General features: G+C 42.5%; 1 protein-coding gene across 4 annotated transcripts in view; it reads left to right on the top strand.

Moving 5' to 3' along the window:
* The window catches only part of kif6 (kinesin family member 6), a 570,521-nt gene that overhangs the window by 207,933 nt on the left and 338,823 nt on the right, over positions 1 to 23,765 (top strand). For all 4 annotated transcript variants that reach the window (XM_043687249.2, XM_087983390.1, XM_087983396.1 and 1 more), the window contains one exon: positions 7,410 to 7,513. In XM_043687249.2, the coding sequence (XP_043543184.2) occupies positions 7,410 to 7,513 (104 nt within the window). The remainder of the gene's footprint in view (positions 1 to 7,409; positions 7,514 to 23,765) is intronic.

Here is a 23,765-nt window from a genome sequence, read left to right as displayed (position 1 = left end):
ATATGATCTTGTCTAAACAGATGACCTCCTGAATGTTCATTTGTGAACACTGAACTTGGTTTCAAAAGCTTTTATCTTTTTTGCGTCCTTACTTGAAAGCAAAATTATAACTACAAGTTAAAATGAAACATAGGTTTTGGAGAAGAGTCACTGGACTTGAAACTTTAACTCTGCTTTCTCTCCACAGATGCTGCTAGTCCTGCTGGGTTTCTCCAGGATTTCTGTTTATGTTTCAAATGTCAGGTTTCTGGGGAAACTAAAACTGGTTAAAAGCAGGTATTAGATACATAACCATACAAACTTACGTCACCTAATTGTGCAGTGCAAACAGGGGGTAAAGAAAATGAAGGCTGGATCCAGGAGCTGACAGTAGGCCAATACAAAGTTGTTACAGCTGTTTCTGTCAGTAAAAATAATTGACTGACCAGACTCGGTCAGAGAGTTGTCAGTGGGGCTTTGTAGAAAGGTAATACTGGTGGAACCCTGCCATTAACAGTGGCATGAACAGAGCTGACAGAGTTCCCCAAGTCCACCATTTTGTTCAAGACTATACCTAAGGAACTCTACTTGATTACAATCAGGTATTAGATGAAATTTGATGGTAACATCTTTGAAGAAAACAGCTGGGATTCTAACTGAGGAAAATAATTTTTTGAAGGATCTGTGGCTGTATATGCGGAGAGCAGTGCATTATAAAGCCATGAAATCTATTTCTGTTGTATCTGCTATTCTGTGAACTTTAAAATATCTGTCACCCATGATTTATTTGTTAATTTGTATTTAATTTGTGTTGATTTTGGTTTGATAGTTAAAGTAAAAGTTACTAAAAGTGAAACCTTGTCCATTTCTTTGTTGGGGTTGTTTGGCAAATTTAGGTCTTTTAATTTATCGGTCTCTATGGGCATCACTGACTATGCAGTGCTTAATCATGCATTGGATATGGTTTTGTTTTGCACACCTAAGGAGGGATATACATGCCTTGTAGAGTTGCAACAGAAGCTGGCTAGATCAATTCTAGGGATGAGAACAATGCTATTAGGTTAATTTGAGTGGAATAGGCGTACACACTTTGGGGTTTAGAAGAATAAGAGGTCATCTCAATGAAAAATATAAGCCTCAAAGGTAGATGCTGAAAGGCTATTTCCTCTGAATGTGGAGTTGAGGAATAGTCGGAGTGTCACAAACTTAAAAGAAGGAATAAGCCATTTAGAACTGAGAAAGAAAATCCTTTTCAGTCCAAGGATTGTGGATCTTCCAAATTTAGTATCTCGACTGTTTGGGCACTCAGATAGCAAGTTATCCAAGGTGAAGATCAGTAGATTTCTGGGATCTAGGACAATTGAAAAATATGGGGAAATCAAAACAAAGAACAAAGAACAGTATGCTCAGGTACAGGCCCTTCAGCCCATCAGGACTGCGCCAACATATGTTACATTTCTAAACTAAAAACGTTTGTCTCTAATCTGTCTGTGTTCCTCTATTCCCTGTATATTCATATATCTGTAAAGATGCCTCTTAAGCATTGTTATTGTATCCACCTCCACTACCTCCTCTAGCTCATTTCAGGCACTTATCACTTTCTGTTTAAAAAATAAAAAAAACTCCACTCTCACATCTCCTTTAAACTTTCCGACTTTTACCTTAAACCTATATCCCTTAGTAATTGACCATAATTACTTTGGGGGAAAAAAAACTCTGTGACAATCCATTCTATCCACACCTTTCATAATTTTGTAAACTTCTATTAGATTGCCCCCTCAGCCTCTGACATTCAAGAAGAAACAAACCAAGTTTGTCCAATCTCCCCATAAGCTAATATGCTCCAAACCTGGTGAACATCTGAGTAAATGATTTCTGTACCCTCTCCAAAGCCTTTTGCTAGTATGTCAACTAGAACTGTACACAATATTCCAAATGTGATCTAACTAAAGTTCTATACAACTGCAACTCTGTTCCCTAACCGACTTCCTCCTTTGTCCTTGAGTGTACCTACCTTATTCGTATTTCTTGATTCTTATGTATGTATAAAATATCTTGGGATTTTGCTTAATCCCAATGGTCCCAGATCTTCAATCTTACAAACACCCACATCTACTCTCTGTCTTCTACGACTAAGTCAGTTCTATTTTCATCTTAACAGATAACCGCAGATCCCATGTGACTCCACCATATGTATCAGCCTGCCACAAGGGACCTTGTCAAAGGCCTTGCTTAAGTCCACGTGGACAACATCTACTAACCTATCCTCATCAATCATCTTTATCGTTAACCTATACTTATCTCCTGGTCCTTTTATATGTATGTAACATGTTGGGATTTTACTTAATCTTGTTCGCCATGGTTTCATGGTGCCTCCTATTTACTTGTTTGAGTTCTTTCCTGCTATCTTTGTATTCTTTGAGGGCTCCATCTGTCTTCAGTTTCCTAAGCCTTATGTATGCCTCCTTTTTATTTTTGACTAAGCTCTCAGTTTCTCTTGTCACCCAAGGTTCTCAAATCTTGCCATCCTTATCTTTCGTTTTCACAGGAACATGCTGGTCCTGAACTCTAATCAACGGCCTTTAAAGGATTCCCATATGCCAGATGTGGATGTATCCTCAAAAATCTGCTCCAATCTACATTCCCCAGTTTCAGCCTAATGTGGTCGTTAGCCTTCCCCCAATTTAGTACTTTCACCTGAGGAGTACTCTTGTCCTTATCTGTAAGTAATTTAAAACTTACAGAATTATGATCACTGCTCTCAAAATACTCTCCCACTGAAACTTAAATCACCTAGCCAGGCTCATTCCTCAAAACCAGGTCTAGCATGGCACCTTCCTTTGTTGGACAATTTATGTATTGTTTCAAGACTGTCCTGGACACACCTAACAAATTCAATGACCCTCAAGTTTAAATGCAACCCGTCCTTGTACAGGTCTCACCTGCCCTAAAGATATCCCAATGATCCATATACCTGAAGCCCTCCCTTTTACGTCAACTGTTTAGCCACCTATTTAACTATACTATCTTCCTATTTCTAGCCTCACTGGCACATGGCACAGGATATAATCTTGAGATTACAATCCTACAGGTCCTGCTTTTCAATTTCCCACCTAACTCCCTGACCCCTATTTACAGGATCACTCTTCCTGCCTTTGTCATTAGTACCAAGATCACACTTCTGGCAGTTCATCCTTCCCTTTCAGAATGTCCAGTGCCTGCTCATATCCTGGCACTAGGGAGTTTCACTTGCGGTTGCAGAAATGCTGATTTGCGCCCCTAACTATAGAGTTCCCTCTCACTACTGACCATCTACACTTTGACAGTCCCTGAAGCTTTCTGGCTTTTCACCTCCTGGAGATCCCCAGGACCCCAATCACCTATAGCAGAAGTAAGTTCTGCATGGTTTTCTGGAGTTTAGACAGTTTTCCTAGTCTCTTTCTCAGTCTCATGGTGGCTAGGTGTTTAGCGCCACTACCACTCAGCACCAAGGACCCAAGTTCAATTCCAGCCTTGGGTGACTGTCTGGAGTTTGCATGCTCTTCCAATATCTGTGTAGGCTTCCATCCGTTGCTCAGGTTTTCTCTCAGAGTCTAAAGATGTGCAGGTTAGGTGGATTAGCCATGGTAAATGCAAGGTTACAGGGATAGGATAGAAGTCAGGGTTTGAATGGGATGCCCTTCAGAGGGTTGATGCACACTCAATGGGTTGAGTGGCCTCCTTCCACACCGTAGAGATTCTATGATTCTGGGATTCATGGATGCTTTATGGTGAGTCCATTCTACACTTTGACAGTCCCTGAAGCTTTCTGGCTTTTCACCTCCTGGAGATCCCCAGGACCCCCATCATCTGTAGCAGAAGTACATTCTGCATGGTTGTCTGGGGTTTAGACAGTTTTCCCAGACTCTATCTCACCTCTGAACACCTTTAAGGATAAAGAACCTCTTGATGTTCCCCTTGACTGTTTCCCTCTAGATCAATGAAGACTCAAAGGAGGGCTTCACGGTTCTCCATTCTGTGTAATACCAACAGTTTCACATTCAGCTTCCATATTCCTTGCTGGCCTGCTGGTCCTGCAGAAAACATCGACTTGACATAGGTGGATCTGACTGAGAACATGTGGGACCCAAACAGGAAATGTTTCCTTGAGCGGATAGACCCATCTAGCCATGACCAGGAGTATCTGTCTGCAGGGTTGGTGAAGACATTGTGCAGCTTCGCAACTTGAACCATTTCCATTGGGAATCTGGACGTGGTGTCTGATTTGCTCTCAGCCCCTCAATGATGCAGTTGAAGTCTCTGGCCAGAATGATTTGCTGTGGGAGCTGCTGCAGAATGGCCACTTACTCTTTGCCACCAGGGCGTACACTTTAATTAATCTCAGGGGAGTGTTTCTATATGAAATATTTGCTACGAGAAGGCACCCGTCCACCACCTCCTTAGCCTCGGAGATGGTGAAATTGCCTCCTCGCACCATCATACCCAGGCCGGAGAAACTGCAATAGTTTTCCCTGAACAAATTGAAGACCTGTGAGGCCATAAGCTCAACTGTTTCCAATAGCTGCTGGGGTCTGGTATCCCACATTCCTGCAGAAATACGAGGTCTGCTTTTACATTGGTAAGCCAATGTGGAGACATATCCTGTAGTAGATTTAACCACACACATATTAATACTGGTAATTTTAAAATCAATTTTTAGAATTACCCACAGACCCAATGCCCCTTCACCCGCAGCCTTGTCACTGGGGAAACTCCCTGCATCCCCTTTCGAGAGCTGCAAGTACTTTATCTCTTACAAGGCACTACTCAGTCAATCTGCAAACCTGGTTCTGAGCAGCTAAGTCTGTGTCCGTGATCCTTTTCTCAGCCGTGATGACTGAACCAACTTCTCTCAGAATCCTCCTTGTTTGCTTCTCACCGTCTTCAGTCAGAAGTGCCAAGTGATGATCCATCTTGATCTCCTCTGGAGGTCCTATTCTTCAGCTAATTCCATTCATTTCATATGATATCAAGAAATGGCTGAAGGCATTGGATGCTGAAAAGGCAATGTGAAAGTCAAAGTCAACGTTCTGGTAATAACACTTTTGACTTCTGCAGCAGAAGAGGCCATGCCCCTAACCAAACTCTTCCACTGCAGCTACAATATTGGCATCTACCTGACGATGTGAAGAGTTGCCCAGGTATGTCTGTGCACAGAAAGAAAGACAAATCAAACACGGCCAATTGCCACCCTAGCAGGTTACTCTTGATCATTTGAGAATGATGAAAGAGTTTGTTGACAATGTTATCCAGCAGCTCTTACAAAGGAATAATTTGCCTACTGAAGCTCTTTTGGGCTATGCTAAGGTCAGGTGGCTTCTGACCTCATTATAGGTTGCTTCCAACATACAAGAAAAGAACTGTATTCCAGAGCTGAAGTGGTTGCCCTTAACATTAAGTCAGCATTTGACTGAGCCTGGCATCAAGGAGTCCTGGCAAAACTGGAGTCAGTGGAAATTGTAGGGATTACTCTCCACAAGTTAGAGTTATATCTAGCAGAAAAGAGAATGGTAGTGGTTTTTACAGATCAGTCATTTCCTTATTCCTCAGAATAGTGTCCTAGTGTCTTCAGCTGTTCCATCAATGACTTCCCTCCATCATTGAATCAAAGTGGAGAAGCTCATTGATGATCCACAATGGTCACCATTCGTGATGACCAGGTACTGAAACTGACCATGTTCGTATGCTTTAAGACCTGAACAAAATTCAGGCTTGAGCTGAGAAGTGGAAAGTAACATTTACACCATTCAACTGCTAGGGAATGACTATCTCCAACAAGAGAGAATCTTGATGTTCCTTGATGTTCAAAGGCATTACCATTGCTGAATATCCCAGTGATAACATTTTGGGGTTACCATTGAACTGAATTGGGCTAGCTATATGCATACTGTGGCTGCAGAACAGTTTGACAGATAACAGCTTCCTGCTTTTCCAGTGCCTGTCCACTAGCCACAAGGCACAAGTCAGGAGTGTGATGGAAACGTCTTCATTTGTCTGGATGGGTGCAGCTTCAATAACATTAAAGAAGCTCAACACCAGCCAGGGCAAAGTAGCTTGCATTGCATCTATGCCTTCACCATTCACTCCCTTCAGTACCGATCCACTGCAGCAACTCTGGTCCTCCAATAACACTTTATGAACCTGTGACTTCTACCACCCAAAAGGACAGGAGTAGCAGATGCTTGGAAACACCATCACCTTCAGGTTTACCATCAAACTGCACACCCTCCTGACTTGGAGTTATATTGTTGTTCTTACACTGTTGTTGGGTTAAATCGCAAAAGTATTATGAGTGTGCCTATACCCCATAACAATTTTGGAAGGTGGCTCACCACTGTTTTCTTACAGACATTTCGCCAGAGGTGATAAATTCTAGCCTAGCCTGTGACACCCACATCCAGTGAGTGAATAAAAAACAACGTGGAGTTGAGTTAGAAGTTCAAATGTGATATTTGAATGATATTTGAATGAAAAGGATGTAAGACCTACTCCTACTTCTATTTCTTTTCTTATGTACTATCGACTCTTTAGAGATTGCATTAATGAGGAGCAGAATGATCTGACCTGAATTTGATCCCCTAGGGCTTGCAAGGGAGTCTTTACTCAAAGCTAATCATGAATTTAATTCCCAAACCAGTGCATACACTGACATCTGTTCTCCATTAAAATTAGTAGAATAACCCCATCACGCTTTTATAGTAGCCTGATATGAGTTTCTGACTTTCTATCCTAAATCTGGGCCAAGGAGGCTTGATTTTCTGCATTGTTGTACAATGAGACAAATTATGCCTGTTTCTACCAAGCTCACTAGCAGCAGCTATCATAGAAATAATAATAATAATGTTAAAAAGGCCTAATCCACATGAAATAACCTAAGTAACTCTGAACTTGTGTTTTTATTTATTGAAAGAAAAGCAATACCTCACTTTATTGGTGATTGTGAGGAAGGGATGAAAAAGGCAAGAGAAAAGGTGAGAGTTAGTAACTGTACCCCACTGCAAGCAAATACATCAGTGTGTGTGCCTGTTCAATGAGCCCTGATAGGTGAACAAAATCTTTAGCAAACTGGTTTATGTTAAGTTAATAGGAATTGACTGTACTTACAGTTCCTCCATACATGGAATGTGGCTGTCTCACTAATCAGATGAAAAGCAGGGATTTATGATTTTAAACAAGATTTTTATAATGTATATATGATCTTTTATGATCTTAAAATGGATTTATTTTAGGAACAGCAACTAATTTTTCTATAAAATATAACTTTTAATTTATTGCTTTGCTGATGAAGGCAATATTTTGCATTATGCAGAGAGGGCCCAGAAAAACATACATCAGGAAACTGATTCCAGCTGTCCTTTATTTTTCCCTCTTTTATTGTCCGGAATTTGCAGATGATTCTTCGTTTAAAGAAGGAAATCCAGCAGCTAAAAGAGGAGCTGGCCATGGTCACCGGAGAGACAAGGGCTGACAACCTCTCACAGGAAGAAACACAGAAGTACCTTTTGTCTTTTTAAATATTTTTAAAAGAGCAAAACAATGCTTAAAGTTTTAAAATAAATAGTTTTATTGTTTTTGATAAAATATTGAAATATAAAAATACATATAGCACCTTTTTAAAGGAACAAATATTGTGAAAAATCCCAAGTTCTTCTATTAATTCATGGATGTGGCTAGGCCAGCATTTTTTGCCCATTCCTAATTGTCCTGGAGAAGACTTCTATTGAGCCAGCTTCTTGAATTTCTGCAGTCCTAGTGATGCAGCAGGACAGGTAGAAATGGAGATCCAATTTAGTTCCAAGTTGGGATTGTGTGTGGCTTGGAGGGAAACTTGTCAGTGTTGGTTTTCCCATGCAAATGCTACCCTTGTCCTTCTTAGGTGGGTAGAGATCGTTGGCTTGAAGGTTCTGTCAAAAAAGCCTGAATTGCTGCAGTGCATCTTGTAGATGGTGCACACTGCTGCCACTTTGTGTCATTGGTGAAGGGAATGAATGTTGAAGATGGTAGATGTGATGCCATTAATAGAGGATCTCACTGATATTGAAATTTTTCATCTACATAATGTATGTAATGTATGTTCCCTGAACAAAGTATATAGTTCTGTTAGCTATAAAATATAACTTTTAATTTATTGCTTTGCTGATGAAGGCAAACTGTTCAACTGTTGGTGAAGTAAGGAACAGAAATATTGTTTATGTACAGCAGGCAGTTAGCATCTTGAAGAAAAAAATTGCCTAATTGATTTAACAATGACCCTTTCTCAGAATCTATGGGATGTATTTCCAGATTTTCCTTTTGGAATTTCAGATTTCCATCATTTACACGTTTATCTTTTCCTATCTTCTATGTCCCACATCCAAATAGTATGGATGGTGGAAATATTGATATTGAGTCCATTGGTACAGGTGTTGATCAATTTGCACATATGGTTTTATTCTGAACAATTGAAGTTTTCAGTGTTCACAACAAACCTCGACACTTTGGCTCCTGTTTTGAAGGCTCAGCTCCTGTTTGCCATTGTAAACATGGCAACAGCAGAATCTTTACATTCCATCTAATCTGATTTGCACCTGGGTTGGGAATGCTTGTTATTGACCCAAGTTACAATATGTGGAATAGTTTTCTGTTCAACACACTCACATCTTTAATTGCTCAAAGCACAAAATTCCCTTCCTTGGACTGTAAAAAGAAACCAGTAATGCCTAAAATATTATTTCAAGTGTTAATGCTGATGCAAGAATTGGTAGCAATCTTTTTTTTCTCAGGAGCAGTAACATGGAGAGGCCAAAGTCTTATCTTTCCCCATCCCAAATGGGCTATATATCTTTCTGTACAGCAGCTGCATGGCTCAGTTTCACGTTTTGAAGAAATTGACAACAAAATACAGAAGAGTTACAGGATGGAAACAGTCTAGTCACCTCATCTAGTTTGACAACATGCATCCTTCAAAGTAGAAAATGCAAAATTACATTTAAACAGCATTTAAATGCATGGGCGTAAGTGATCCCACTACTTACTGTCATACAGGCACCTTTAAAGTGTAGGCGCTGCTGTACTGTAGAAGTTGTAGCAGCCAATTTGCATACAGCAAGTTCTTTCAGACAGCAACATGGTAATGATCTAGTAACGTGCTTTTAATGAGGTTACGAGAGAGGCAAATATTGTTCAGGATTCTGAGGAGATTCACCACTCATTGACAAAATAGTGCCAAAGAATCTCCTTTTGAGTGCAGATATAATGTGTCATATTTAATATCTGCCATCCTTACTTGATTGGGCCTGTTTGTGATTCCAGGCCACAGCAAAATGATTTAACTCTTAAGTGTTCTCTAATTGCCTATCAAATAACTCAGTTTAAGTTGAATTGATGATGGCCAATCATCAATTGATGCTGGCATTTCCAGAAGTGCCAACATCTCATGAAATGTGAAAAATAGCTCCTGTGGTAGCTTTTCTTCATTGAGTGAGCTAGAATCCATAGCTATTTGACTCCTCTGAGTATGATGCATGTTAAACTGGGAGCACAAATAGGCCAGTCAGACTTAGTGAGTGTGGTTCTCAGTGGGTGTCACCTTTCCCAATGTCGGATCACTGAGTCAGGTAGTGAGCATTTAACACACCAATGTCCATATGTTGAACCAGGCAGCAAAAGGCTAGAGTTTATCACAAATATTAGTGTCTACTTTTCTTCCTTGTTCAACTTCTGTCTAGGAGCTAACATGTTACTGGGGAGCATGTTAGAGTCTATTATAAAAGGACATAATAGCACAGCATTTAGAACTGTATAATAGTCAGTATGGCTTTATGAAGTGGAAATGATGCCTGACTAGAATTCTTTGTAAAAAGCAGGAATGATAAAGGGAGAGCTGTGGATATAATATGTTTGGATTTTCAGAAAGTGTCTGATAAGGTGCCACACATTAGGCTACTTGAGAAGATAAGAGTCTATAGTTTTGGCAGGATATTAGCATGGATTGGCTAACTAATAGAAGACAGGGAGTTCTGGTATGGAGGCGTTTCCAGGATGGTAACCTGTAACTTAGTGGAGTGCCACAGGGACCAGTGCTGGAGATACAATTATTTATAATACATGTTAATGAACTGGATGAGGAAAGTGAATGTACTTGAGGTTTGTGGATGATACAAAGAATCTGCAGAGGGATATCGACAAGTTAAGTGAGTAGGCAAAGAATACTTGGTAGATGGAGTATACAGTGAGAAATTGTGAGGGTATGCACTTTGACAGGAAGACTAGAGGAGCTGAATATTATTTCAATGGAAAAAGACTGTAGAAGTCTACAGAAAAAAGGAATTTGGAGTCCTCATCCATAAATCACAAAAGCTCATCCAAATTCATCACATCCACGTTCAGCTGATAATAGAAAAAGCAAATGGAATGTCAGCCTTTATTTCAAAGGGAGTGGAGTATAAAAGTAGGGAGATTTTTCTAAAACTATGCAAGGCACTAATATGAGCACAACTGGAAAACTGTGAACAGTTTTGGTTCCCTTATCTCATGAAGATATATTGGCATTTGAGGTAGTCCAGAGGTGGTTGACTAAGCTGATACCAGGTATGGAGGGACTGTCTCATGAGGAAAGGTTGGGTAGATTGAGTGCATTCTTGTTGGAATATAGAAGAATGAGAGACAACCTTATTGAAACATACAAGACTCTCAGAGGACTTTACAGAGTTGATGCGGAAAAGTTATTTCCTGTTTTGGGAGAGTTGAGGATCAGAGGGTGTAATCTCAGAGTAAGGGGTCACACATTCAACACAGTCATGCAGAAAAATTTCTACTTTCAGAGGGTTAGGAATCTGTGGAATTATTTACAAAAGAGGTCTGTGAGTCATTAAGTATCCTTTTTTATAATTCATTCATTCATTCATGGGCTGAGAGCATCACTGGCTATGCCAGCATTTATTGCCCATCCCTAATTGCCCACATGGTAGTTAAAAGTCAACCACATTGCTATGGGTCTGGAGTCACATGTAGGCCAGACCAAGTCAGGATGGCAGTTCTTTCCTAATGGACATTAGTCAACCAGATGGGTATTGCTGACAATCGAAAATGGCTTCACGGTCATCATTAGTTTCTTAACTCCAGATGTTTTCAAAATGAATTCAAATTTCACTATCTGCCTTGGCAGGATTTGATAATTCTCTAGGCCCCTGGATTAACGTCCAGTAGTAATACCACAATGCCATTGCTTCCCCTTCAAGGCTGGGATAGACAGATTTTTAATCAGTAAAGGAATCAAGGATTATGGGGAGATAGCAGAAAAATGGAGTCGGGGATTATCAGATAGCCATGACCTCATTGAATGGCAGTGCACACTTGATGGGCTGAATGTGTGCTTCTGCTCGTGCAACTCATTAACATAGAAACAGGAATATGCCATTCATCGCATTGAGCGTGCCCCACAAATCAATACGATTGTGGCCGACCAAACATTTCAGACATCTCTCAGGTGTTCGAATCCTCCGACTTCACAGATAATTTTCCTTCTTCTTTGCCTGTTGCACCGACATGCTTGCTTTCAGTGACTGGTGTACAAGTGACAGTATTTTCACTCCTTCCAATGTCAGTTGAGTCAATCTATTAATCCCTGTTTACCCTCTGCCTCCTTTCTTAAACAGTAGAAATACATTAGTCTCTTCCAATCCATAGGAACAGTCCTAGAGTCTATAGAATCTTGATGCACCTGCTGATTCTCGGGCTACTTTCTTATTAACTTTGTGATTTAGATTATCGTGCCCTGGAGATTTATCACCCTTTAATCTCATCAGTTACCTCACTTTCGTATTTCTGATTTCCTTCAATCTTTCTCTCCCATTAGATGTTGTGCCCCCCAACATGTTTGAGATTTTTTTTGTCCTCCTTTGTCAAGAAACGTCTCTTTGTGCATCTGCTTCTTCCAACCCCTCACTGTTTAAGGAATACTCTGTATGCCTATTTCTCCTATGAAAACAGATAACCTCACATTTTTCTACATTATATACCACCTGCCACATACTATTCCATTCACTAAGCCTACCAAATTGTCCTGAAACCATTTTACATTTTCCTCACAACACATATTTCCACTTAGCTTTGTATCATCTGCAAATCAAATCAAATTTGAACATAATACATTTGATCTCTATCTCCAAATTATTGAAATATATTGTGTCCCTCACTAGTCACAGCCTGCCAACATGGTTATTCCTACTTTCTGTTTGCAGTCTGATAAGCAATCCTTAATCCACGCCTGTTCACTCACTCCTAACCCACATGTTTTTTTTCTAATGAGTGTCCTGAAGGATTTTCTCCTTCTGAAAAGCTAAGTCCACCTTATGCATCGACTCTCCTTTATCAGTTTTGTCAGTAATATCTTCAAAACTTCAACAATTCGCCATACATGACTTCCCATTCACAAAGCCATGCTATGTTCAATAAAATCATTACCATCAAAATATCTATTTATCCCATCCTTTATTACAGGTTTTAGCATTTTCCTACTACTGATCTAAAGCTAACAGGTTTGCAGTTCCTGTTTTCCCTCCTGCTCACTTCTTTAACAGTGAAATGACATTTGCTGCCTTCCAATTCACAGGAATCACTACAGAAGTTTGGAAGATAATCAACAATGCATCAACTATCTTAATAGCCACCTGCTTCAGCACTTTGGGATGTAGGCTATCAGACCCTGGGCTTTATCAACCTTCAGTCCCACTAATTTCTCATGTGCAGTCTTCGTAGTAATGCCAGTTCTGACAATTCTCTTTTCCCGATTATAAGTTGTCCTGATTCTGCCTGAAGTAGATACATATATGGATATAGCTGTAGCCATATGTTTCCTTGTTATGTACTGAAAGAGGCTTTTACAGTCTGATGATTTTGCTAGATTGCATTCATATTGTAATCTCCCTTTCCTGATCTGTTTCTTTGCTCTTACTTAGCTGTATTCTAAAAAACTTCCCAATTTTCAGAATTATTTTTATTCTTGACAACTTCATAGGCCTTTTGTTTAACCTTGTACAATCCTAAACTTCGTTTGTTAGCCATGGTTGCCTGACATTCTTTTAACTTTTTTGCACTTTGAAGGAATGTGTTGTTGCTGTAAATCATGCCGCAGTACTTGAAAGACTATCCATTACCTATGTACAGTAATGTATTTTAATGTATTTTCCCAATCCACTTCAGCTAACTTGTACCTCATGCTTTCATAATTACCCTTTTTAAATGTAAGATCCTTATAGAGTCATAGAGTCATAAAGATGTACAGCATGGAAACAGACCCTTCGGTCCAACCCGTCCATGCCGACCAGATATCCCAACCTAATCTAGTCCCATCTGCCAGCACCCGGCCCATATCCCTCCAAACCCTTCCTATTCATATACCCATCCAAATGCCTCTTAAATGTTGCAATTGTACCATCCTCCACCACATCCTCTGGCAGCTCATTCCATACACGTACCAGCCTCTGTGTGAAAAAGTTGCCCCTTAGGTCTCTTTTATATATTTCCCCTCTCACCCTAAACCTATGCCCTCTAGTTCTGGACTCCCCGACCCCAGGGAAAAGACTTTGTCTATTTATCCTATCCATTTCCCTCATAATTTTGAAAACCTCTATAAGATCACCCCGCAGCCTCCGACGCTCCAGGGAAAACAGCCCCAGCCTGTTCAGCTTCACCCTGTAGCTCAGATCCTCCAACCCTGGCAACATCCTTGTAAATCTTTTCTTAACCTTTCAAGTTTCACAACATCCTTCCGATAGGAAGGAGACCAGAATTGCACGCAATATTCCAACAGTGGCCTAACCACTGTCCTGGACAGCAGCAAAATGACCACCCAACTCCTGTACTCAATACTCTGACCAATAAAGGAAAGCATACCAAATGCCTTCTTCACTATTCTATCTACCTGTGACTCCATTTTCAAAGAGCTATGAACCTGCATCCAAGGTCTCTTTCTTCAGCAACACTCCCTAGGACCTTACCACTAAGTGTATAAGTCCTGCTAAGATTTGCTTTCCCAAAATGCAGCACCTTGCATTTATCTGAATTAAACTCCATCTGACACTTCTCAGCCCATTGGCCCATCTGGTGCAGATCCTGTTGTAATCTGAGGTAACCCTTTTCGTTGTCCACTACACCTCCAATTTTGGTGTAATCTGCAAACTTACTAACTGTACCTCTTATGCTCGCATCCAAATCATTTATGTAAATGACAAAAAGTAGAGGGCCCAGCACTGTTCCTTGTGGCACTCCACTGGTCACAGGCCTCCAGTCTGAAAAACAACTCTCCACCACCACCACCCTCTGTCTTCTACCTTTGAGCCAGCTCTGTATCCAAATGGCTAGTTCTCCCTGTATTCCATGAGATCTAACCTTGCTAATCCATCTCCCATGGGGAACCTTGTCGAACGCCTTACTGAAATCCATATAGATCACATCTACTGCTCTGCCCTCATCAATCTTTTTTGTTACTTCTTCAAAAAACTCAATCAAGTTTGAGTCATGATTTCCCACACACATAAAGCCATGTTGACTATCCTGAATCAGTCCTTGCCTTTCCAAATACATGTACATCCTGTCCCTCATGATTCCCTCCAACAAATTGCCCACCACCGAGGTCAGGCTCACTGGTCTATAGTTCCCTGGCTTGTCTTTACCGCCCTTCTTAAACAATGGTACCACGTTTGCCAACCTCCAGTCTTCCGGCACCTCACCTGTGACTATCGATGATACAAATATCTCAGCAAGAGGCCCAGCAATCACTTCTCTCGCTTCCCACAGAGTTCTAGGGTACACCTGATCAGGCCCTGGGGATTTATCCACCTTTAACTGTTTCAAGACATCCAACACTTCCTCCTCTGTAATCTGGACATTTTGCAAGATGTCACCATCTATTTCCCTACAGTCTATATTTTCCATATCCTTTTCCACAGTAAATACTGATGCAAAATATTCATTTAGTATCTCCCCCATTTTCTGTGGCTCCACACAAAGGCCACCTTGCTGATCTTTGGGGGACCCTATTCTCTCCCTCGTTACCCTTTTGTCCTTAATATATTTGCAAACACCCTTTGGATTCTCCTTAATTCTATTTGCCAAAGCTATCTCCATGTCTCCGTTTTGCCCTCCTGATTTCCCTCTTAAGTGTACTCCTACTTTCTTTCTACTCTTCTAAGGATTCACTCGATCTATCCTGTCTATACCTGACATATGCTTCCTTCTTTTTCTTAACCAAATCCTCAATTTCTTTAGTCATCCCGCATTCCCTATACCTACCAGCCTTCCCTTTCACCCTGACAGGAATATACTTTCTCTGGATTCTTGTTATCTCATTTCTGAAGGCTTCCCATTTTCCAGCCATCCCTTTACCTGCGAACATCTGCCTCCAATCAGCTTTCAAAAGTTCTTGCCTAATAGTGTCAAAATTGGCCTTTCTCCAATTTAGAACTTCAACTTTTAGATCTGGTCTATCCTTTTCCATAACTATTTTAAAACGAATAGCATTATAGTCGCTGGCCCCAAAGTGCTCCCCCACAGACACCTCAGTCACCTGCCCTGCCTTATTTCCCAAGAGTAGGTCAAGTTTTGCACCTTCTCTTGTAGCTACATTCACATACTGAATCAGAAAATTGCTTGTACACACTTAAGAAATTCCTCTCCATCTAAACTTTTAACACTATGACAGCCCCAGTCAATGTTTGGAAAGTTAAAATCCCCTACCATAACTACCCTATTATTCTTACAGATAGCTGACATCTCCTTACAAGTTTGTTTCTCAATTTCCCTCTGACTATTGGGGGGTCTATAATACAATCCCAATAAGGTGATCATCCCTTTCTTATTTCTTAGTTCCACCCAACTAACTTCCCTGGATGTATTTCCAGGAATATCCTCCCTCCGCACAGCTGTAACGCTTATCAAAAATGCAACTCCCCCTCCTCTCTTGCCTCCCTTTCTATCCTTCCTGTCGCATTTGTATCCTGGAATATTAAGCCGACAGTCCTGCCCATCCCTGAGCCATGTTTCCGTAATTGGTATGATATCCCAGTCCCATGTTCCGAACCATGCCCTGAGTTCATCTGCCTTTCCTGTTAGGCCCCTTGCATTGAAATAAATGCAGTTTAATTTATTAGTCCTACCTTGTCCCTGCCTGCCCTGACTGTTTGACTCACTTCTGTTCTCAGCTGTACCCGTCTCAGATCGATCTCTTTCCTCACTATCTCCCTGGGTCCCACCCCCCCCCACCTTACTAGTTTAAATCCTCCCGAGCAGTTCTAGCGAATTTCCCTGCCAGTATTGGAAGTAGTCCCCTTCCAATTTAGGTGCAATCCGTCCTTCTTATTCAGGTCACTTCTACCCCAAAAGAGATTCCAATGATCCAAAAATGTGAATCCTTCTCCCATACACCAGCTCCTCAGCCATGCATTTATCTGCTCTGTCCTCCTATTCCTGCCTTCACTAGCTCGTAGCACTGGGAGTAATCCAGATATTATTACCCTTGAGGACCTCCTTTTTAAATTTCTGCCTAACTCTCTGTAATCACCCATCAGAGTATCAACCTTTTCCCTTCCAATGTCGTTGGTTCCAATGTGGACAATGACCTCCTGCTGGCCCCTCTCCCCCGTGAGAACATTCTGCACCCTCTCTGAGACATCCTTGATCCTGGCACCAGGGAAACAACACACCATTCTGCTTTTTCTCTGCTGGCCACAGAAATGTCTGTCTGTACCTCTGACTACAGAATCCCCTAACACAATTGACCTCATTGCATTAGAGCAAGTCTCAACACCAGAAACTTGGCTGTTCATGCTACGTTCCCCTGAGAATCCATCACCCCCTACATTTTCCAAAACAGCATACCTGTTTGAAACGGGTATATCCACAAAAGAGGAAAAAGTGAGGACTGCAGATGCTGGAGATCAGAGCTGAAAATGTGTTGCTGGAAAAGCGCAGCAGGTCAGGCAGCATCCAGGGAACAGGAGAATCGACGTTTCGGGCATAAGCCCTTCTTCAGGAAGAAGGGCTTATGCCCGAAACGTCGATTCTCCTGTTCCCTGGATGCTGCCTGACCTGCTGCGCTTTTCCAGCAACACATTTTCATATCCACAAAAGACTCCTGCACTAGCTGCCTACCTCTCTTACCCTTCCTGGAGTTAACCCAACTATGTGACTGTATCTGAGACTTTACCCCCTTCCTATAACTGCCACCTGTCGCATACTGTTGCTGTTGCAAATTCCTCATCGCTTCTATCTGTCTCTCCAACCGATCCACTCAATCTGCATCCAACAGCATTTATGGGAGATATAATCTACGCTAACCCTTAAACTCTCTTTAAACTCCCACATCTGACAAGAAGTACATATCACTGCAAAGGCCATTTTTGCTCCTTCACAATCTACAGACTCAGAAATTAACACCGTCTTATTCCTCTACAAACACTGCCCCAGGTTAACGTAATAGCTATGGCTTGTATTCTAAGTTTAATCAAGAGACTTATCTCAAAAAACATATAATCAAGAAAGAATCCAATGTACCCACTATTGCAGCCTTTCTATTGGACAGACTTAAAACAACAATTAACTTGTCTGATTCTGTGCTGTGAACTTCGCCCAACAGTTCCTCCAAGATTAGTTGTGAAATTCACTGTTAATTTTCCCAGATGCACTCCGATGTCCAGCGATACAAGAATTCAAACAGTTCTCTCTCTCTCTCTTCTCTGTCTCTCTCCTGCACTGTCCTCACCATGTGCTTCCTTTGTCTGCTCTTCTCCCTTTTAAACTGCTGTTGTTTTGTCTTTTTTTTTCCAAAGTTCCAAAGCAATGTAACAGCATATAAAACAGTAATTGCTGCTCCTGGAATTCGAGGAAATCATCTCCAACACCTAAAATACCTCAAAAAAAGGAGCAGCTCTTCCATCCAGAAATCTTTCCCCATCTCCATCTTGGATTACCCAGAATCCTTGCTTATGCATGGACTGTCTCACTTTCAGAAATAATGTTAGAATTATAACACTATTGTCAAAATTTGCTGATGACAAAGATATGTGGCAGAGCAAAGTGTGCAGAGGACTATGAAACTTTGCAGAGAAACATAAATACATTGAGTGAGTGGACAAAGGTCTGGCAGATGGAATACAATGTTAGTAAATGTGAAGTCCTACATTTCGGTTGGAGTAACAGCAAAATAAATTATTACTTGAGTGGTAAAAAGTTGCAGCTGCAGCCTGCAGTAGCCCTCTATTCTATCGACGACACCTCCAACCTTTGTGTCATCTGCAAATTTACTAACCCACCCCTCAACCTCCTCATCCAAGTCACTTATAAAAGAGCAGAGGCCCAAGAACAGAGCCCTGCGACACCCCACTCAACACTGACCTCCAGGCAGAATACTTTCCATCTACAACCTTTTCTGTCAGCCAGCCAATTCTGAATTCAGATAGCCAAGTCTCCCTGTATCCCATACTTCCTGATTTTATGAATGAGCCTAACATGGGGAACCTGATCAAATACCTTGCTGAAGTCCATATACACCACATCCACTGCTCGACCTTCGTTGACCTGTCTTGACACCTCGTCAAAGAACTCAATAAGATTTGTGAGGCATGACCTGCCCCTCACAAAGCCAGGCTGACTGCCTTTAATCACACTATGCTTTGCAAAATAGTCATAAATCCTATCCCTCTGAAATCTTTCCAAACCTTCGCTGACCACAGACGTAAGACTGGTCTGTAATTGCCAGGCATTTCCCTATTACCCTTCTTGAAAAGAGGAACAACATTCACCTCCTTCCAGTCCTCTGGTACGACTCCCATGGAGAGTGAGGAGGCAAATATCCTCGCCAGCGGCTCAGCATCCTCCTTTCTTGCTTCCCAAAGCAGCCTAGGGTAAATCTGGTCTGGTCCTGGGGACTTATAAATCTTAATGTTTTCCAAAATTTCCAGCCCATCAACTTCATCAGTCTTGATCTGGTCAAGACTGTATCCCAGCTCGTCAAAGTTTTCATTTACAACAAGTTCCCTTTCCTTGGTGAAAACCAAAGCAAAAAACACATTTAGGGCTTCCCCATCTGCTCAGACTCCATGCACAAGTGCCCTCCGCTATCCCTGATTGGCCCTACCTTCTCCCTGATCATTTTCTTATTCCTCACGTATGAGTAAAATGCCTTTGGGTTTTCCCTAATCCTTCTTGCCAAGCCTTTTTCATGCCCCCTCCTGGCTCTCCTCAGTCTATTTCTGAGCCTCTTTCTCGCAAGTCTGTAATCCTGTAAAGCTGTGCTAGATCCTTGCTTCCTCCACCTTACGTAAGCTACCTTCTTTCTTTTGACGAGAAGTTCCTCTGTTCTCTTCATCCAAGGTTCCTTAATCTTACCCATTCTTACCTGTCTCAGAGGAAGAAATTTGTGCATCATTCTCAACAACTACTCCTTAAATAGTCTCCATATATCTGCTGTGCCCTTTCTGTGGAACAATTGCTCCCAGTCTGTACTTCTCAACTCCTGTCTGATAGCGTCATAATTTGCTTTTCCTCAATTAAATATCTTCCCTTGGTAACTGCTCCTTTCCCTCTCCAAGGCTATGCTAAATATGAGGCAATTGTGATCACTTTCACCAAAGTGCTCTCCCACTGCTAGATCTGACACCTGTCCTGGCTCGTTGCCGAGCACCAAATCCAAAATGGCCTCTCCCCTCATCGGCTTGTCTACATACTGAGTAAGGAAACCCTCCTGAATACACCTGACAAAAACAGCTCCATCCAAACCATCTGCATTTAGGAGGTTCCAGTCAATATTGGGAAAGTTGAAATCACCCATAACAACAACCCTGCTACTTCTGCGTTTTTCCAGAATTTGCCCACCTATGAGTTTTTCAATCTCTCTACTGCCATTAGGTGATTTGTAGAAAACCCCCAATGCGGTGGCTGTTCCCTTGCTGTTCCTAACTTCCACCCATACTGACTCAGTAGACAAACCTTCCTCAACAATCTTCATTTCTGTAGCTGTGATGCACTCTCCGATTAATACTGCTACACCCCCTCCTCTTTTTCCACTCTCCCTGTTCTTTTTAAACATTCTAAGCCCTGGAACATCAAGCAACCATTCCTTCCCCTGTGAATACCACGTCTCCGTTATAAAGATCAGCCATGATCTTATTGAATGGCGGAGCAGGCTTGAAGGGCCAGACCGCCTAATCCTGCTACTAGTTCTTTGTTCTTATGTTGTAGTTCTAAAACAGCATGCCCTCGTATTGGCTCCTCAATATACTGCTCAAAGAAACATCCCTCATACAAAGAACAAAGAAAATTTACAGCCTAGGAACAGGCCCTTCGGCCTTCCAAGCCTGAGCTGAAACAAATCCACCGTCTAAATCTATTGCCCAATTCCTAAGTATCTGTATCCCTCTGCTCCCCACATACTCATGCATCTGTCCAGACTCACCTTAAATGAATCTCCCATGCCTGCCTCTACTACCTCTGCTGGCCACGTGTTCCAGGAACCCACCACCCTCTGTGTAAAGTACTTTCCGTGTGTATCCCCCTTAAACTTTTCACTTCTCACCACATGAACACGTGACCTCTCGTTATTGAATCCCTCACCCTGGGAAAAAGCTTATCTCTATCTACCCTATCTGTCCCCTTCATGATTTTGTAGACCTCAATCAGGACCCCATCAATCTCCTTTTTCCGAACGAAAACAGTCCTAACCTACTCACCCTCTCCTCATAGCTAGCACCTTCCATACCAGGAAACATCCTCATAACCCTTCTCAGCACCCTCTCGAAAGTGTCCACATCCTTTAGGTAATGTGGTGATCAGAACTGTACACAGTATTCTAAATGCAGCTGAACCAATGTGTTGTACAATTTTAACATGACCTGCCAGCTCTTATACTCAATACCCCATCGGATAAACGCAAGTCTACCATATGCCTCCTTGACCACTTTACCCACCTGTGCAGTCACCTTCAGGGTACAATGGACCTGCACTCCCAGATCTTTCTGCTCATCAACTTTTCCCAAGGGTCTTCCATTTACGTTTACAGTATAGTTCACAGGCTCTTCCTTTTATAGTATAGTTTGCAGTCCAGAAACTGATCCTCCACAGCTTTAGTGCTCACGTGGTTTACCCAGTTTATATACACATTATAATCACTTTTGAATAATGAGTTGCAATGCTGCATATGGTGATTGTAACGGATTCAGCCAGATGGACCTCATAAAATGTGTTCCCTGATTGGGGCTATTAACTTGGTCCATGGGGTTGAAGGGTTCCGAAGCGGAAGATGAGGCGTTCTTCCTCCAGGCGTTGGTGGTGAGGGAATGGCAATGGAGGAGGCCCAGGACCTGCATGTCCTCAGCAGAGTGGGAGGGGGAGTTGAAATGTTTGGCCACGGGGTGATGGGATTGATTGGTGTAGGTGTCCCGGAGATGTTCTCTGAAACACTCTGCGTGTAGGTGTCCTGTCTCCCCAATGTAGAGGAGACCGCATCGGGAGCAATGGATACAGTAAATGACATGTGTGGAAGTGCAAGTGAAACTTTGATGGATATGGAAGGCTCCTTTGGGGCCGTGGACGGAGGTGAGGGGGAGGTGTTGGAACTGGTCCTCCTGGGAGCAGAATAAGGGATAACTACGGAAGATGGACTGTTCTACATAGCCGACAAAGAGACAAGCACATGTCGGTGCCCATGGCTACCCCTTTCATATGGAGGGAGTGGGAGGATTCGAAGGAGAAATTGTTGAGGGTGAGGACCAATGAATGAGAGTGTCATTGGAAGGGTACTGGTGGGGACGTCGGGAGAGGAAAAAGCAGAGGGCTTGGAGGCCCTGGTCATGGCTGATGAAGATATATAGGGATTGAATGTCCATGGTATAGATGAGGCATTGGGGGCCAGGGAAACGTAAGTCTTGGAGGAGGTGGAGGGTGTGGGTGGTGTCCCGAACATATGTGGGGAGTTCCTGGACCGAGGGGTTGCACAGTATCGAGGTAGGTAGAGATGAATTTGGTGGGTCAGGAACAGGCTGAGATGATGGGTCAGCTGAAGTGGTCAGGCTTGTGGATCTTGGGTAGGAGGTAGAATCGGGCAGTGCGGGGTTCCTGAACTATGAGGTTAGAAGCTGTGGGTGTGAGATCCCCTGAGGTGATGAGGTTCTGTATGGTCCGGGAGGTGATTCTTTGGTGATGGGGGTGAGGTCATGGCCAAGCGGGCAGTAGGAGGAGGTGTCTTCGAGTTGGCGCCTGGCTTCAGCGGTGTAGAGGTCAGTGCGCCAAACTACCACTGCACTCCCTTTGTCCACTGGTTTGATAATAGACAATAGACAATAGGTGCAGGAGTAGGCCATTCAGCCCTTCAAGCCTGCACTGCCATTCAATATAATCATGGCTGATCATTCCTAATCAGTATCCTGTTCCTGCCTTATCTCCATAACCCTTGATTCCACTATCTTTGAGAGCTCTATCCAACTCTTTCTTAAATGAATCCAGAGAGTGGGCCTCCACTGCCCCCTGTGGCAGAGCATTCCACACAGCCACCATTCTCTGGGTGAAGAAGTTTCTCCTGAGCTCTGTAGTAAATGGTCTACCCCGTATTTTTAAGCTGTGTCCTCTGGTTCGGCACTCACCCATCAGTGGAAATATGTTTCCTACTGCCAGAGTGTCCAATCCTTTCATAATCTTATACGTCTCAATCAGATCCCCTCTCAGTCTTCTAAACTCAAGGGTATACAAGCCCAGTCGCTTCAGTCTTTCAGTGTAAGGTAATCCCGCCATTCCAGGAATTGACCTCGTGAATCTACGCTGCATTCCCTCAATAGCCAGAATGTCTTTTCTCAAATTTGGAGACCAGAATTGCACACAGTACTCCAGGTGTGGTCTCACCAGGGCCCTGTACAGCTGCAGAAGCACCTCTTTGCTTCTATACTCAATTCCTCTTGTTATGAAGGCCAGCATGCTATTAGCCTTCTTCACTACCTGCTTTACCTGCATGCTTGCCTTTATTGACCGGTGTACAAGAACACCCAGATCTCTCTGTACTGCCCCTTTACATAAATTGATTCCATTGAGGTAGTAGTCTGCCTTCCTGTTCTTGCCACCAAAGTGGATAACCATACATTTATCCACATTAAACTGCATCTGCCATGCATCTGCCCACTCACTTAACTTGTCCAGGTCACCCTGTAATCTCCTAACATCCTCATCACTTTTCACCCTGCCACCCAGCTTTGCATCATCAGCAAATTTGCTAATGTTATTGCTGATACCATCTTCTGTATCATTAACATATATTGTAAAAAGCTGCGGTCCCAGCACGGATCCCTGCGGTACCCCACTGGTCACTGCCAGCCATTCTGAAATGGAGCCGTTTATCACTACCCTTTGTTTCCTATTAGCCAACCAATTTTCAATCCAATCTAGTACTTTGCCCCCAATACCATGCATGATGGTGAGGTTGGGATTGGAGCAAAGGGAGTGGAGGCCTGCGCATTGTGAGGGTAAGAAGTTGGAGTGGGGGAGGGTGGTAGACAGGTTGAGATAGTTAATGTCTCGGCAGCAGTTGGAAATAAAGAGGTTGAGGGAGGGTAACAGACTGGCACGGGGTGTCCAGATGGATGGGGTCCTTGGAGATGGGCGGGAGTCTTGATTGAAAAAGTAAGCTTGGAAGCAGAGGCACCACCAGATTCTACCTCCTACCCAAGATTCACAAGCCTGACCACCCCGACCGACCCATTGTCTCAGCTTGCTCCTGCCCCCGAATT

This window comes from Chiloscyllium plagiosum, unplaced genomic scaffold, assembly GCF_037043375.1.
Source record: "Chiloscyllium plagiosum isolate Xiang-an unplaced genomic scaffold, Cpla_swu_hap1 HiC_scaffold_3, whole genome shotgun sequence".
NCBI lineage: Eukaryota > Metazoa > Chordata > Chondrichthyes > Orectolobiformes > Hemiscylliidae > Chiloscyllium > Chiloscyllium plagiosum.
The sequence above is the reverse complement of the archived record's forward strand: the minus strand, read 5'-3'. Positions and strand labels throughout refer to the sequence as shown.